General features: G+C 38.5%; 2 protein-coding genes across 2 annotated transcripts in view; one reads left to right on the plus strand and one right to left on the minus strand.

The window, feature by feature from the left end:
* LOC105451452 (out at first protein) overlaps positions 1-17,433 on the plus strand; it is a 25,097-nt gene that overhangs the window by 6,117 nt on the left and 1,547 nt on the right. The window lies entirely within an intron of this gene.
* The window catches only part of LOC105451451 (putative transcription factor SOX-15), a 19,688-nt gene continuing 5,374 nt past the window's right edge, over positions 3,120-17,433 (minus strand). The window contains exons 2-6 of the mRNA XM_011691898.1: positions 7,078-7,300; positions 6,624-6,820; positions 5,805-6,019; positions 5,247-5,556; positions 3,120-4,913 (exon numbers count right to left, since the gene is read on the minus strand). Of these exons, the coding sequence (XP_011690200.1) occupies positions 4,381-4,913; positions 5,247-5,556; positions 5,805-6,019; positions 6,624-6,820; positions 7,078-7,300 (1,478 nt within the window). The 3' untranslated portion in view covers positions 3,120-4,380. The remainder of the gene's footprint in view (positions 4,914-5,246; positions 5,557-5,804; positions 6,020-6,623; positions 6,821-7,077; positions 7,301-17,433) is intronic.

Here is a 17,433-nt window from a genome sequence, read left to right on the forward strand (position 1 = left end):
TAAGAACTTAAGTTTATTTAGATAGAAATATCATTAACATTGAAGAATCTGTTTTATCGACATCGTGCAAATTTTTCCAACCTTTCAGCATTCTCTTAAGGCTCCTGCTTAGTTACCGCAGTCATATTGGAAGCGAGAAACAGCGAGAAATGACACATAAAAGTTTATTGCATGCCATTTTTATATTTAAATAAAGAGGATTTGGATAAAATTAATAAATGGGATCGCTTTAGAAAACTTGTAAAAATGGATGGAAACTATCCTTTTCCCCCCTGAAAGTCAGTAAATAGTCATAAAAGGCACATAAAGTGAAGCTTATTCAGGCAAGAAAACTCACGATTTGAAACGAATGGAAAAGATGTTTTTATGTATAAAATTTAATAATAACTATAGTTTCCATCCATTTTTACGACTTTGAGTCGTACGATACAAGTCACATTTTCACAATTAAACACATGATAACGAAATGGCACGTAAGACAAATGCGTCGTCAACACTTTTCACAGTAGGTCCGTTATTCTCTTCAAATCATGTATTCTCTTCACATTTGACTGTGATCGATCAATTTTTACTGCTTATGATATCGGCATATTTTGTAGCATTATCATGGTTTATAATTTAAAATACCGACATATGACATATAAAACGAGCCTAGTATGACAAAGCTTCTAATTTCGCGAAATAGTGTCGCTACCATCAACGCGGAGTTCGTGGCTGACTAGGCAGGAGTCTTCTACTTTTATAGAATTTGGTATCCTGCTACAAGAAATTTAAAAAATTCAAAACGGTCCATATATAGATAGAAATACGTGAAACATTTACTTCCTGTGATCAACAATTACATGTTCCAGAATATTATTCGCATTTACTTTCATTGAATTTATCTGAATTACATTCCCAATCTTTATGTTATTTATATCTACGACGAAAAATCATTCCAATTATATACCCATTAATTTTTGTATATTATATTGAATGTTTTTCATACTGGTTACATGTTACAAATAATCCATTCAAAGCACAGAAATCTATTCCTTCATTTTTTCAAACAGAAAGTCAAGATAATTTGTACGTAGAGAATTTTATACGTGATTTGTAAAGCTGCCATTTATACACATTGTACGTGTGTACATTATATGTTGTAATTGTACATAATGCAGATACGTATATGCAGAGATACAAATAACAAGATACCGATGAGATACCTAGAAAAATAAATTCGTGTACATATAAATTCGTGTTAATAGCAAAAAAAAAGTTGTACAGTTTATGTAAGATTTGCAGTGCCGTGCGAGACTTTATAAGACTATTATCGATTTATATTGATACGTTAAGTATCTGGAATTTGTAACGAATGTCTTTGCACACGTTCCATTGAGAGAGAGAGAGAGAGAGAGAGAGAGAGAGAGAGAATATATATCTAGCGAATCATTGTGAATAAGACTGCAAAATCTGTCCATTTAACGTATAATGGTTTAAGCCATTGCTCTCTGAAATCCCTCAGACATACGTTATATTTACAGTATGAGAGAAATTGTTCGAAGCGAGGGAATACATACGTATACTTACGCTTGTAATCTGACGTTCACGAAACACTTACGATAAACATCTAGCAGTATTTAGTATCGTTTTAGTCAGCAACCACTATACTGCAAATAGAAGATGTACAATGCAATGTGTTAACCGTGCCGAGGAGAATGTACTCCGCACGATTCCCCAAATAGACCTCGCCATCTATTATCCTTCTAGCAGTCGATTGCTACGAACACAGAAATAGTAATAAATTGAGGCATTCACGATACGCTGTAAAATAGAGCCGGGATTAGCGCTACTGAAATTATTCTAACGATCAAATTTATTACTGATTTCAAGATTTTTTAAAAATATCAAATATGACTTTTTTTTTAAAGTATATATGTAATTAAATCTACAACAAGCAATATTTCTTTTCACTCATTGTCAGAACTGACTACTACTGTTTTTTTCCGTATATAACACACATAAGACAATAGAAAAATTTTATATTCTTGAAGTTAAATTCTAGTATAATTTCAAGAAGATTTTTATTAAAAAAGAATCAATTTTTTTATTCCTTTGTCTCAGTAAAGATCTTGGTTTGACTGCAAACGATTAATAAATTGCATTGAGCGACGTTAGCCTCGTTTACACACATGCCATACTGTAATAATAAAGCAGATATACGTCGCACAACTCAATTATATTTACGTGTAAATCAATGGGGATTAATACATAAAATGTGACAGAAGAATTAAATAATGCACTGATTGTAGAGAGATATATGTATATAGATTCAAAGAAAGAGACTTGGAAAATTTATTTAAAAAGTTTCTTACTTTGGTACACCTTCAGCATCTACTATTTTAGTTACAATAGTGGCTTTGTAATGGATATTAGAAAGGGCGATATGTGCAATAACAATTTCTAGAGAGGGGATATTTATAAATATCCTATTATAGAAATATTACGAAATATTTATAATAATTTATTTAATACTTGTTTTCTTCACGTGCCTGTTGTTTAATATATATATATAAATATATTTATTTGGTAAAAGACTTTACCAATTTAGCTGAGACCTTCTAACGCGAGAAGCGTCATAATTACATAATGGAAAATGAGAGAAATATTTGTCAATATTTAAACTATTGTATCAACCCCCTTTGATGTAATTTATGGGTATCACTACACTATGTATGATTTCAGCTTTACACATAATGTTGTATCTTATACACATATTTTTTATATATATTTAATAAAAAGTATTAATATACATACATGTGTGTGTTTTAATGACGTGGATCAGTAAAAACGAAATCTCAAAAAGTTTTTAGTTTTTAATTTTATCAAATTTCTCAATGAGAAATTTATTTTAGATGAGGGTGTAGATGTATGGACAACATATATTTTACAATATAATTTATATGTATCTCATACATATAAATTATACGTGTCTCATACATATATTGTATGTACCTATCAATGTGTGTATACGCTACATACATATGATAAAATTAACAATTTCCACAATATAAAACGCGTCGAGAACGTGTTATATTTTTCTTTGTGGAAGGATATTCTTTGAAGAAGATATGCAGATAAATGTTTGTTCATAATTGATTCTATTAAGTACGATACATTAATAATAATAATAATAATAATATTAATAATAATGTTAATAATAAGTAATATGATAATAGCAAAATAATAAGTGTAATAATAATTTAGTTTTACCCAGAATTCTTTACACATCTCTATACACATCAAAGACATTTTGCACCACTTTGCATTTCTATAAAACTTGAAATGTGCAATTCGCACAAGCTACTAGAAATGCCACCCTGATGAACAAGAAAAGAAAAATTTATTTACAACAAAACAACATACACTGTGTAAATCATCGTTTATAAAACGATAAAAAAAATAAGCTTTTGGACGATAAAGCTCACAGTGGTGTAGCACCGAAAGTAAATGCTGCTATCTCGGAGTAAAGACGAAAAGACTTGCTGATGCAAAACATTTCTTGACATGTAACAAGTTTTCTAATATAATAACATAAATTTAATATCTAGCTATCGCTATTATATCTCTGCTACTGTATTATCTTTGATAATGAAACTAATGTGACAAAATAATGTGACAATCTATGTGAGTATACGATTCTCTCTGCAATTTTAATGCTACACTAGCCGTGCACCATCAGCCGCCTATCATTACGTTTTCTGAGGTTTCTAAAGTGTTCATAGAAGTCTGTAGATAAGATAGAGATCCAGGAAGTTTAATATCTTGTAAAAAAATTTCAACAAAACGATGTTCATTATAACGAAATATGACGACACTCTTGATCATATCAGGCAGTTTATCATTTGTTTGTATCGTATTGTTATATTCGTATCATTTTTTTTATCGCAATTTTGCTTACCGCAACTTGCTGACAGGCGACAATTATACGCCACTGACTCGCATGAATGTAATTTCAGTTGTACTGAAATCCGCAAGAGATCGCTTATACACAGGAGATACTCATAGACAGTTTCCAAAAGATAAAACTGCAATTAAATATTTTTGTGGTGTTGGAAATTGAACAAAGTTGCAAAACAATATCCTCTGCCCACGTGTGAAGAGACTCTAAACTAAAATATTGTTTCCGAAGTTAATGAAAAGAACGTACCTTTTATCACGAGATAAAAATGTTTCGATATAGTTTTTCGAGTAGCACCAATCACACGTGATGGCCTAAAATGTGCGCACAAGCGTCCTGCTCATCCCGACCGTAGGCGAAAGAAGAGTCCCTGAAATTCGCATATCAATCCAACCCGAAAACATGTGTGGATCGTTTTGTGCACTAGAAGGAGAGAAACACTAGCTACTGTAGCAAGTCTTGCGCACGTCCGCAAGTATAACACTGAAATCGTCGTCGGCTTTGGGCACATGTTCCATGCTCTGCTGCTGCTGTTGCTGCGGCTGCGACTGTTGATGTTGTTGCGTCACCGAATGGTCCGTATACTTGGACACCTCCAGTCCCGGATGATACTGCTCCATGGTGTGGCCGATCGCGACGTTAGGACAACGAGCGTCCTTGTTGCCCTGATCGTCGACGATGCACTGAGAATTCGGCATGTCCAGCTGAGACTGCGGCGGTGTCCCGTAGTAGCGCAGATCACTGGCGTAGTTGTGGTTGCTGTCCAACATACTCTGCGAGGACAGGCTCGAGTGCGCCACGCTCGTCGGATGGGAATACTTGAAATATTTTTCCAGCTGGAGGGTCTGCTGCTGATCGTCCTCGGCGCTCATACCGGGATCGATGTGACCGAGAATCGCGTGCTGTTGGCCGGAGGACGCGTCCGTCTGGTACTCCTGATGATGCGGCATTTGGTATCGGTGCGTCACTGTGCCTGCAAGAAATCAAAGGTCGAGAACGAGAACATAAAAAAAATCGAGAGAATAAATTGCATCATTATTGAGAGCTCTACTGTAATTCATCGACATTCGCTGAATAAACATCCGGAAAATTCCCAGCATTTCTATGATACTTCCATTTTTCGAAAAAACGATTTTATTTAAAAAGAATAAAAGCAATTATTTTCAAATAATTTCTCTAAGCTTATTCAAATTACTGAATATCTTTCTGGAAAGGATAATACGTTTCTTGATTCTGTCAAGATCTTTCATTTCTAATCGAGTTCTTCGAGCTTTTGAATTTAATGTGCAAGAACAAAAAATATTACCGGTGCAACTTTCGGCGGTTCCGCGGATCCCTATGGGCTGCTGTCGATTACCGGTGCATTGGACCGGATTGTAATTGCTCTCGATGGTAGACTGCATCGAATAGTTCGTCGTGCTCTTGGACGTCTGCGTGCTGCTGTAATGCTGCAGCGATTGATCGTGCGGCGAGGCGACTGGTGGATAAAACGTGCCCGTGACGGAGCCGACGTTGTCGAAACCGGAGCGTAGTTTATTGCACGACACCATCATACCGTTCGCTATACCCACCGCAGCTATGCTCGTGGACTGTCTCTCGAAGTTCAAATAGCCCACCTGAGTGACGAGAAACGTAATAATTGCCTGCAGAAAGTGTCGCTCGACGCGGATTAATTCGGCGTGACGCGAAGAGATCACAAACCAGATTTAAATTTAAATGGAAAAAAGGAGGAAATTTAATTCTACTTAATTGGAACACACAGATCAAGTAATTAAATATATTCTTATATTATTATTTGTGTCTCGACAAATGATAATTTGTAGAAGATTGTAACATAGAAATATCAGATATACGGAATACGTACGGATTTTTTATACGTTAAGGTATCCGTGTAACCGCCGGAATTCTGACACGATGATATGCTAGTGTTACTAGCGTGACCCGTGTGTAGCTGATTGTCGCTACTCATAAAGGTGTATCGTTTCTGATCAGACATGTCTCCGTGTTGCTTCGAGGTACCCTCCATCAGATCTCGTTCTGGATCTGGATTCTGAGCGGACGATAGATGACCGCCGTCACCTAATAGATTAAATTATCTCGACTTATATAATTATTTCATAATTATTTTAATCGCGTCGAGTCGTTTTTTACGTTATTCTATTTTTTCACAAAAAAATCATCTCTTGATTACACCATTCATTTAAAAACACCTTGCATTTTAGCTTATATATAAGACTTGAATAATAAAGGAGAATGTTAAAAAAGGACCGATTTTGGCCCAAAAAGGTGTAAGTAAAAACTATTGTTTTTACTTACATCTGTGGGGGCCAAAATCGACTCTTTTTTTTTTAACAAGAACGACGTAAAAAAAGAACCGATTTTGGCCCCCACAGATGTAAGTAAAAACAATAGTGTTTTTTATAGATTTTGCACTCTTGAATACGATAGAACTTTATATACGATAGAAAATTAAAAAGTTCGTAGCGCTTGGAGAACGCCTTGAAAATTGAGCATAAACACAACGTTTTTACTAAATACGCTGTGTTTATGCTCAATTTTCAAGGTGTTCCCCAAGCGCTACGAATTATTTTTAGTTACTCCTTTTTGGGCCAAAATCGACCCTTTTAACATCCTCCTTTAATTTATTCAATTATTTGATCGATTTTTTATTTTAAAAATTTACCATCGGGCTCGGGAGAGGCCACCGGGGATATGTCCGGGGTGTGGATGATGGGCGTGTAAGGACTGCCGTAGAGCGAATTATTTTCCGATTTGTACTCCTGGATACCCTGCTGTTGCTGTTGATGATACAGGGATGAGATCGGGGAATGGCCACCCCACGGGATCTGAGATATGCCCTGGTAACTGTCCATCTTGGACCTTGAACGCATTTCGATTATACGCATATACTTGTAATGCGCTGTAATCGCTTTATAATCGCACGCGATATATTTATAGTTCTTATAAAAAGACGAGTGCTCGATATTACTAAATCTCAAGTACAACGTTAAACGTCGTCGAGATCACAAGTCGTCGGCGCTTCGTTTAAATCTCGCCGGAATCTCTCAATTAACCGCAGCGGTTAGCTTGCACGTACCTTCATTAGCGGAAAGTACGGGGCCAGAGTATCGACTTACATGGAATGATGAATCGCCGGGCCGGCAGGGTTGGACCTGTTGCCCGCGGTGTTGGTCGCTGAGGGAGGCGAGGACGGTGCACCGGGTGTCCGTTTCGCGTGCTTCCTACGTCGTGGCCTGTACTTGTAATTCGGATGTTCCTGCATGTGTATGACCCGAAGCCTCTCAGCCTCCTCGACGTAGGGCCTCCTGTCTTGCGGCGTCAGTCCTCGCCACTTCTTTCCTGCGAGAAGCCCGAACAAAGCCTCGTCAGATAAAAATACGCGAGACGGAGAAAACTCTGGGAATGAAGCGCGTGTAAAATGATTAAGCGACACACAGTATGTATAGAATTATCCTTACCGTCGCGTTCCGGAACTGCCTGTGCCCCGCATGAACAGTCAAAATACAAAAAATGTAATACAATCAAATGCCGAAGATTATGCGGATTATATATCGCTGCAATTCTTGGATGCAATATTGTCTTACAATAAATCAATTTGTCTTACATAATGTGCTTTTAAAAGCTATTTTGATAATAAGGAAAGGTTCAACGGCCAAGAAACGAACAATAATAGATTTATAAATAAATAAATAAAATATTCTTTAATGTCATTTTCCTTTTCTTTCTTATATTCTGTATTTTATTTATGACTTTAATTTATTTGATACTATACTCTTATATAATTCCAATGTTTAAATTATTTATTTTATAAACTCATGAAAATTCTGAGAAGTATACAAAACATTTTTATGATTTTATGATATGACATTAAAGGATATTTTATTTATTTATAAATCTATTATTGCTCGTTTCTTGGCCGTTAAACGTTTTCTTATTGTTTTGCAATACACGAGCTTGATTTTTTAATTTTAATATTTTAATAATTTTTAAAGACTGACAAATGTAAATTGCTGGAATTGGCGAAAACGTGTTAATATTGAATATAATATTAATATATTGAATATAATAACTTGATTATTTATGAAATCACATCCTTTTATTATTAGTTAAAAATGAAAATACCTTGAGTTTGTAATATCCCGGCCTAAATCTTAAATTAAAACTCGGGTTTTATTATCGGATTGGAGTAGAGAACGTATTTGTCGCAAGCGTTGAAAAAGATTGTTCAGTCAAAAATTGAATCTTTGATGAATTGAAATACACTTGAGAGAAACGAATCGATGAATTATCGTTTATTAGAGCTATCGTTTATTAGCTATTAGAAGAGATAAATTTATTGGACGACCTTTCAAATCGTACGTCATCACCGCGTTTTAATATAACGATTACATACGCGAAATCTTGCGTGTTCATATAAATATCTCCGATAAATTACGCTCCTGAACAATAATGGGGCGAGGCCACGATGTATGCATCTCGATATCCCAAATCTTGATAAAATCGTCGGTCAATTCCTTTAGCTTAACGACGCGCTTAATTCGCGAGAGAGAAAGAGAGAGTAAGAGAGATAGTATTTCTCTCTCCTCCCTATTGCCCCGATATACGTAGTGCAAAACGAGCACAGAAATGATCTCTCCTCGCATATACGCGGCGTATATACACACGTACGGATATACGTATTTACAAGTGGGCTTGGTCGACGACGGCGGCGGCGGCGGCGGCGGCGGGTCTTGGTCCGACGACCAAGCCTGGAATCTGCCTTAGTTGCGTTCAATATGCCAACATGGTAGGCCGGAATATCATTAAGCGAGGCATAAGGGTTAATACGAACGTAAGATGTTCGCGACAAGAACGAAAAAATTGAGCACGAGGCGGATATCGCGTAAACGGCGCGGGCGTATGCGGCGCACGTATACATATACGCGGAGCCAACATGGAGAGAATTTTATTTTAAAATTTACGCTGAAAATCATGTTAATCGTAGGACAACATAGTTTCGACTTCATGTGATTTTCGCTATTTTTTTAAACATGTAGGGGAGAATTGCCGAAATCGTATCACTTAAGATATTTTTGGTTATATTTCACATTTGATACTATTTGGAATGCAAACGAACGTCAGAAATTATAGCTTCATGTTTAAGGGATCTATTATTATATATTAAACCTTTCGCTAACAGCAAATTAATGTGTTATAAGCTTTTATGTAATGTGCTGCAGAAAGCACGATTCAGCAAACCGGTCGCCTAAATCGTACCTGTGAGTTTTAATAATAGTATCTCCTTTTAAACTATTGAATTTATGAATGAAAATGATTAAAAACACAAGATTAATAAAAGAATCATGAATTAATACCTACTTTATTTGTAATTTATCAAACAAGTTGTTTTGCTTGCGCAACTCGATGACGGTTTTTTCCTCTATAGACTTGCTACAGAACAGTTTCGATCGTGTTAAATAATGTCGATTATGTCATGTGATCTAAAGATAAAGATACATTAGTGTTCCTAAATTGTACCGATACGATATAAGAACTATGCTGGTTAAGTTAGGATTTAGGAAACTTGACAGAAATAATAAAAATATTAATATAATTTTTATTAGAATTGTAAATATGTATATACGATGAATGTATAAAATATTCTATAATAAATTTACTCTTAAGAAAAAATAACAATTCAATTAAAAATTGCATGGTTACATTAGTATCAGCTATATAAATTGATCAAAAATTTACATCAATTGTATCTGATTTTTTTTAATGTTGATAGCATAAATAGCGCAAAACAAGATGTAACCTATTCATTTTTTGTCTATCTTACACATTTCTTATTTACTTCATATTTTTGTTACTAAAAGTGGAACTATATAAAATATTGAAGAGATACGATTTATGAGACCAGTACGCATTTGGCAACTCTTCCCTATTACAACAAATTTATTGCAGTGCACTGCAGAAAAAAAACACAAAATTTGCCGAAATATTAGGTTGTCCCACGATTAACATGATTTTTAGAGTAAATTTTAAAAGGAAATTCTCTCCGTAAACAAATTTTATAGATATATAAATATTTAAAAATATATATACATACATATATATTTATATTTAAAAAATATATACTTATATATATGTATATACGTATAATGTATTTATATATATACGCACACACTATACTTGTGCGTACAGTCTTGTAAAGGTACATAGGCGCATGGGGGCGTAGATATGGGTGCGCCCGTGCCTTCAGCCAGCCACAAGGCACGAACCATTATTTCATATTTCATTTTGTATATTTCAACTCTCCGTAGGAAAAAGAGAGAAGGAGAGAGCCGTTGACCCAGGGGACTCTCTCTCCGCACGAGAGGGAGGGACGGAGAATAAGAGAGAGAGAAAAGGAGCGCAAATCGATCGTTGTCGAAATCGCACTTTTGTCATGCCGAATCCTTCCGCCCTATTCACCGATAATAAACAGTCGCGACGGTGCTTTCAGTAACCTCGAGAACGCTTCTGCGGCGCAGAAGGAAAGCGGAGAGAGAGAGATAAGAGAGAAAGAAAGAAAGGATTCTCGCGAAAGAGGAGAGAAGGCTTTTGTCGCCCAACAATGTTCTCCCGTCTAGCTCGACTTTTCGTTCCTCTCTCAGGGTTCCGGACAGTGTGAGCCGACTCTTCAAGCTACTCACACAAAAAAAAAGAAAGAGGAACTCGGAGAGGACTACCCGGCAAAAGGGGACCACGAATGAGGTTTTCGGCTAACAATAAGTACACTTAATTTAATATTCCTGGGCGCGCGCGAGCGGCGAGTGTTATCCCTGGCGGTGATTCATCATCACACCCGCGCACGCTGCGTCCCACCGTGATGTCCTCGTTAAGTATTCTAATGGTTGGCGTGTACCTCTAATTTACTGCGTTTAGGCCGCGGCCCGGTCGGACGACTTCATTAATTTCGGATATTTCGTGGCAAAAGCGGACTGCGCGCCGCGCCGTTGAATTAGGTAGGTGCGTCCTCGCCGGGGAGGATGTCTGGGTCGAACTGTCGAGTCAGTTTGTTCGCCCTGATATCTCGTGGTATCTCGCGCCTGGAATCGAGCAACGCAATGAAGAACGCGTGCCCCTCTCTCTTAAGTGGGCACAACTAGGGGTATCATCAAAAGATTACATATTATTAAAATTTCCATGCTGGCATTGTTAAAAATTTTTAACATCGCGAATTTATAAAAATGAAGGCACATACATGATAAGTACACTCCGGTATACAATTGCTGACGAAATCATCTCGGTATTCAGTCCCCGCGCTAAACTGCGCCCCGTCTGCGTGTACGCGGCGAACGTTGGATATTTTGTAAGAATGTTCGATGCTAATAGGCTTTCCATTTCGCGATTTCTATCGACTCACGCAGTTCCATCTTAGCGAAGAGATTATAAATTAGCTAGTCGGGCATCGCGACAAATTGCGAGACTGCCAGCGAGCGAAATCGCGCGTGTCGAAAGGTCCCGATCGGAGAGGAGTTTCTTCTTGCACGTCGCGCAAGAACCGCGCGTTCTCCGTTTCGCCGCCCGACGTGACGTCCCGAGCCGCGTTGACATTTTCCAGAAAGCTCGTTCGTTCTACCGCCTAATTAACGATTCCGCGGTGATTTACGCACGCGCCCGTCGGTAATTCACCCGGCCGGCGATCGGCGATTAAACTTCGCCGTTTTCATCTCCGTCTCTCTCTTTCTCTCTCTCATTCCCGAGTGTCTGCACTGCCCAGCACTTCGGGAATTTCGTTATGGTCGCGGACGGTTATACAGACACTCGCGCGCGGACTGGCACGTGACATTTTCAGAATCGAGCGAGAAACTTCTCGTACGCGGCATTTAGAATACCTATAACCGACTGATCGATCGACCGATTGATCCTTGCCGCGGAGCCGGCGGAGCTAGTTATAGCGTCCGCTTAATTCTCCAGTCTGCTTTGTCGACTTTAATTACACACGGATCTAGTCTCTAATAAATCTTTATGGTATTGGATCAACATAATATTTCTCCCGATTAAGCTATTTTCCATCACAACATCAAGCTCGCGCTTGAGCGACGACCGACAACACCCTCGACTCCAGAAAAGCGCGCGATCGGCCGTTCTCCAAACTTAAAATTCAGAAAACGCGATATAAAATGCGTAGAAAATCGCGGTGCGTTGCATAGGCGATGCGTATGCAACACAGGAGAGACGAGAAACGGTCGGGGTGAGGAGAGGAAGGGGAGAAAGAGGGGCCGGAGCGAGGCCCACATCTCGGTGGGACCGCGCATCGCGCGCGTACCCCGCCCAACCTGGGTCGCCCACTGTCACCATTAATAATACGTCTCCCGTCCCGTGATGTATCTCATCTCCCTCGGCGCTGGTGTGTGCGCTCGCCCACCGACGCGCGCACACCGACGCGTTCACCTGTACAGATGCAGGAGGCGTCGATGCGGCACTGCGTCGCGTTCTGGGAGGGGTCCGTTTAAACGCTCGAAATGTTTTCCCGAATTCGACGAAACTCAGGGTGTCATCAATCACTGGAAAGACAGACGACACTGCGAACCATCGTAGAATCAGTCATTTAATCGATGCATTTTTATATCGCTGAACTGGAAGCGAAAAAACTTTCGCGGAAATTTCAGAAGCCTCGTCGGAGAAATTACTTCGCAATCACGACTCTAACGATGACGTCTACTGTGACAGTTGTCCACTTGTCAGGACAAAGACGTTATAGGTTGGCTCGTGGGCAGACGCCACATGGTGCCTGCCAGTCGAGCCAAGCCATTCAAGCTCGCCTCGTAACACGTCGAGAGTACGACCGACTCGAATAGCGAGCACGTGGACGAGTCGGTCCCCTTGTGTTCCGCGAAGACGCAATCCTCAGACGGATTCCCTTGTGCTTCGCGCCACAAAGGAAAATTTATCTATCACGAGTAATCGTCGTGTGCGACGCGCGGATCTTAATGAGGTATCTCTCAAAACTCGGAAGGGAGCGTGAAGCAACGAGGAGACCCGGGTGGAAATTACCACCCGTTCTCCTTTGAACCGCAGCACTTGGCACTTTCCATTGTAACTTGGAGACGAAAGGAGACTCGGAGGAAAGAAAGAGGTAAAACAGAGAGCCCGACGTCCGTCTCGGATTTCCTCCGTGAAGAATCGACCGGAAAAAGCGGCGCGTTAGTCGCGCCTTGTTCTTCAGACACGTGTCACGAAATCGCGAAAGAAACGTTTCCGCGCTGCCGGCGGAAAGACAGTGACACGTACGTCTCCTCGCGCTCGCACCTTCGTCGCGAGAGGAGACGTGAAGGGATATACGTCGCGTCGTGAATCTCAGTCGAACTTCGCGCGAGACGGAACCGACAAATCTGTGTGGGAAATCTCGCCGGCGGAACGATTCTGCGCGAGATCGCGCGGAAGAGAGTTCCGGATTCTAATTCGCAGTTCTCGCTAATTCTCGCTAATTCGACTTGCGAGGTCGACTTGCGCGCGACGGAAGGAAAAAAAACGTAACTCCGCGCTTCCCAATCAAATTCGCCCACGCTCGTCGTATACCACTTGTAAATTACTCCGTTACGTCCGTAAGGTATCACGACACGCAAGCGCGTCGCGTGAATTATCATATCACTCCATCTGTCGGCTTTTTTTCTTTTTTTTTCCTCTCTTCTTTCCGATCCGACCCGTATAGGCGTGGTGCGGACGATCCACGTCGAAGATCACGAGAGGGACAAAAGTCGGAGTCGCGGATGAATCGGCCGACGAGCCCGTCGACGCTCGAGGGCTTCCTCCTCTTTCCCTCTCCTTTATCCGCCCTCTCGTCCGTCCCTACGTGTATTTTCATAAATATAATAATTTATTTCTATCTCTTCGCGAAACCGAGCATGGCTAGACTCCTTCCTCATCGTTGTCGTCGTCGTCATCGTCGTCGTCGTCGGGGATAGGTGGGTCGATCGGTGTAAGCGTCGTCGGAAGGTAAGGTAAGGGTGCGGCCAGACTCCGCTCTCGACTCCACCTCATTACCCGGCATTCTATGCAGAGACCGCGCTTATGGCTTATTATTGCTTTAGCTTAGCCAACCCGTCGGTTCCTTCGTCCTTCTCGCAGAGACGGATACATATGTACGCGCCGACCGTATGTATATGGATACAATGTATACAAGGCGTAATGCGAGATACAGGGTGACGCACGTGAAACGCGACGATTCGAAATCCCATCGAAATCAGGAATTTTAGGGGAGAACGTTTCTGAAAGGAATCGCGAGTTCCTTTCTTCCTTCTTTCTCTCTGCGAGATGTCTTATCGCGCCCGTTACAGTATTATTATCATTATTACGGAGAGAATTTTCTTTTAAAATTTACCCTGAAAATCATATTAATCATGGGACAACATAGCATTTTGACAAATTTTACTGTGCACTACAATAAATTTGTTGTAGTATATACAGGGACCGGTACTCAATGGTAAAGTACTCGTGGGCAGATAGAGTAGGCTAAACTGAATCGAAAAGTTCTCTACCATTTTGCGGTCTTCGCAATAATTATCGAGATACTAATCATTTAAAATAAAATAAAAAGAATTTACGCCAAGTATATAAAAAAGTATCGTACATAAATCTTTCCTAAACCATTGGTCATTTTAGTCACTTTAAGCCTGTTTTATGAAACTTAAAATTATTTGGAAAGACAATGGCATTAAACTTTTGCTGCATATACTTTTGGATGATTTAAACGGTTTATTAAAAAAATATTTTTGGTTTGGAATAAAATATTTTTGTCTCTATGTCTAATCAAATACTTGGCAACTTGTATGATCTCATATTTGTATTTGGACAACTTTTATTTGTTAAAATAAAACTTAAAATTAAAACAGGCTAATTTGTTAAAATAATATTTTTGGTTTAGAAAAGATGTTAATGTAAGATGATAATTTTTTATATACTGGGCGTAAATTTTTTTAATGATTAATATCTCTATAACTATTGCAAAGATCGCAAAATAAGGAGATCTTTTCGATTCAGTATAGCCCACTCTATCTGCCCACGAGCGCTTTACCATTGAGTACCGGACATCCTGTATATTAAAAAAAAATAGTGAAAATCATATAAAATTCGTCGAAATACTATGTTGTCCTATACGATTAACATATGATTTTTAGGGTAAATTTTAAAATAAAATTCTCTCCATGTATTTTGTACATTCACATGCGTGCTCGTAGCTACGAGTACAGTTTTCGATCACAGGGTACGCGTTGTCCGTCCGTTTATTCGTTCGTCCGTCCGACGATCCCCCCTCGCCCGGCCTCATTTTATATGTATGCGCAATTATTGGTCCCGATCTTGTCTCGCGGTTCGTTATGTTGCTTCGCCTACTACGGCTAGCAGAGAAGGCTCTTCCCCTCCGCTTACGTCCTCTGCGTAATGCCCTCGCACCGAGACTTTTGTCGGTATACATACACAGATCGATCGGCGAGGAGCGAGCGTGCATAAAGAGGTTTCGCTCGGAGAGATTTAACAACGGGTGCACAACATCGCCGCCGACCTGGTCGGCGGATATCTATAAGAGAAGTGTATACAACCACGATTACGCGCGACTTTTTAACAAAATACCTCGCGGTGCTTCTCGCAACGTAACGCGCGGACGAGAGAGGCGCGTACCTGCGCTAAACCGATTTGCGCGATCGAGTCGATCGCCGAACAACTTTACTAGTCGATGATTGCCAGATTGATGATGATGGTGGCGGTTTAAATGCGCTCGATCGAAACGAGTTTACTAATGCGCGCGTGTGCACGGACGGTATAGAGAAACAAATGAGTTTCGTGATCGTACAAGAGGCCGATCTTGTCTCGGATTAATCGAGCATCGCCGTAGAAAAACGAACAAGCTTCTCCGCGGGTTGAGTCCGGGCATATAGAGGAGAGAGAGAAAGAGAGAGAAAGAGAAGAGAACGGAGGAAATGGCACAACAAGGATGAACACGTTTAATTGAAGGCAACGGAGTTCAGCTTCATTATCAAATTGAATTAAAGAATGAAAAAAGAAAATCTTCCCTGTGTGTAAATTCATCCTGAGCGTGGGACAAAAACGAGATAAACGATTCGATATAACGATAACCATTCGCGCGTAAGTTTTTATATGTTCGTAGCACGGTTCTCGTGAAAAAATTTACAATGAAAATTACAACGTTGATTTTTCGCAAAGCGGCTCCATTTTGAAGTAATATCGTTCGCGATGGCCGATAATAAATTTATGTGTATTTTTTTATTTAAAAAAAAATCGATTGTCAATTTGTGTAATTACATACGAATATTACATGTTTAGTATCATCTTATTCCAGCTTTAATAAAAGGAGATATATATATTTACGTGATCTACACTATACGCAGGGCTGGGCACATTTCAAATACTTATATTTGAAATACAGTATTTGAAATACAATTTGTATTTTGTATTTTGTATTTCAGCGGAACACATAAAAGTATTTTGTATTTTGTATTTCAAATAAATTATTCAATGTATTTTGTATTTCAAATACAATTTCAATCTATTTTGTATTTGAAATACTAAAAAAATTATTGATAAAAATTCTTGATAACCATTAAGAGTAACTTAAATTTTTCTCATATGACACTAATTATTTTCATCAAGTTTCAAGCAATATCAAGTCATCAGAGTCAAATTTCATAATCTCACATTAGTAAATAGATTTCTCGTGTGATTGATACAGGACTGTTAAAAAATGTAAGAGAGTAAAACAATTTTTCTTTCTCTCTCTCTAAAAGTGGAGAGGGGCCTGTTAAAGCGGGGAGTTTAATATTATATATTATTGTAATTGAAAGATTAAATTAAAAAGTATTTTGTATTTCAAAGAAGTATTTTGTATTTCAAATACAAACTTAAAAGTATTTTGTATTTTGTATTTCAAATCGAAAGATTGAAAGTATTTTGTATTTTGTATTTCAAATCAAAAGATTGAAAGTATTTTATATTTTGTAATTCAAATACTAAGATTTCTAGTATTTTGTATTTTGTATTTTAGATACTTTAATGGTGTATTTTGCCCAGCCCTGAATACACATATTTCCTCAAAAAGGAAAATCTAAACTCTCATTATTTAGCATCATTGATGATTTCTACATGTTTTAATAAAAGTAAATTATTGTAAATTATTCAAATATGTAGATATTGTTAATGATCTAAAATTTTTGGACTTGTTCAACGTAATTCTAATACAACTTTTCAAAGACTCCGCAATCAAAGTTAATTTACGTAGAATTTGAAGTATGAAATAACTTCATAAACATTTATTTGTTTTGTTTTTCAAGTAGTATATTTATGTGGAAAAGAAATACAGTCGAACCTCGATAACTCGAATCTTAAAGGATCAGCTATACAAATCTTCAAGTTATAAAAGTTTCGCCTTATCGAATAAAAAATCTATAAAACTTATTCGAGTAAAAAAAGAGTTAACATATGAAAATTAC

Source organism: Wasmannia auropunctata, unplaced genomic scaffold, assembly GCF_000956235.1.
Source record: "Wasmannia auropunctata unplaced genomic scaffold, wasmannia.A_1.0 LD336051.1, whole genome shotgun sequence".
In the NCBI taxonomy this organism is placed as follows: Eukaryota; Metazoa; Arthropoda; class Insecta; order Hymenoptera; family Formicidae; genus Wasmannia; species Wasmannia auropunctata.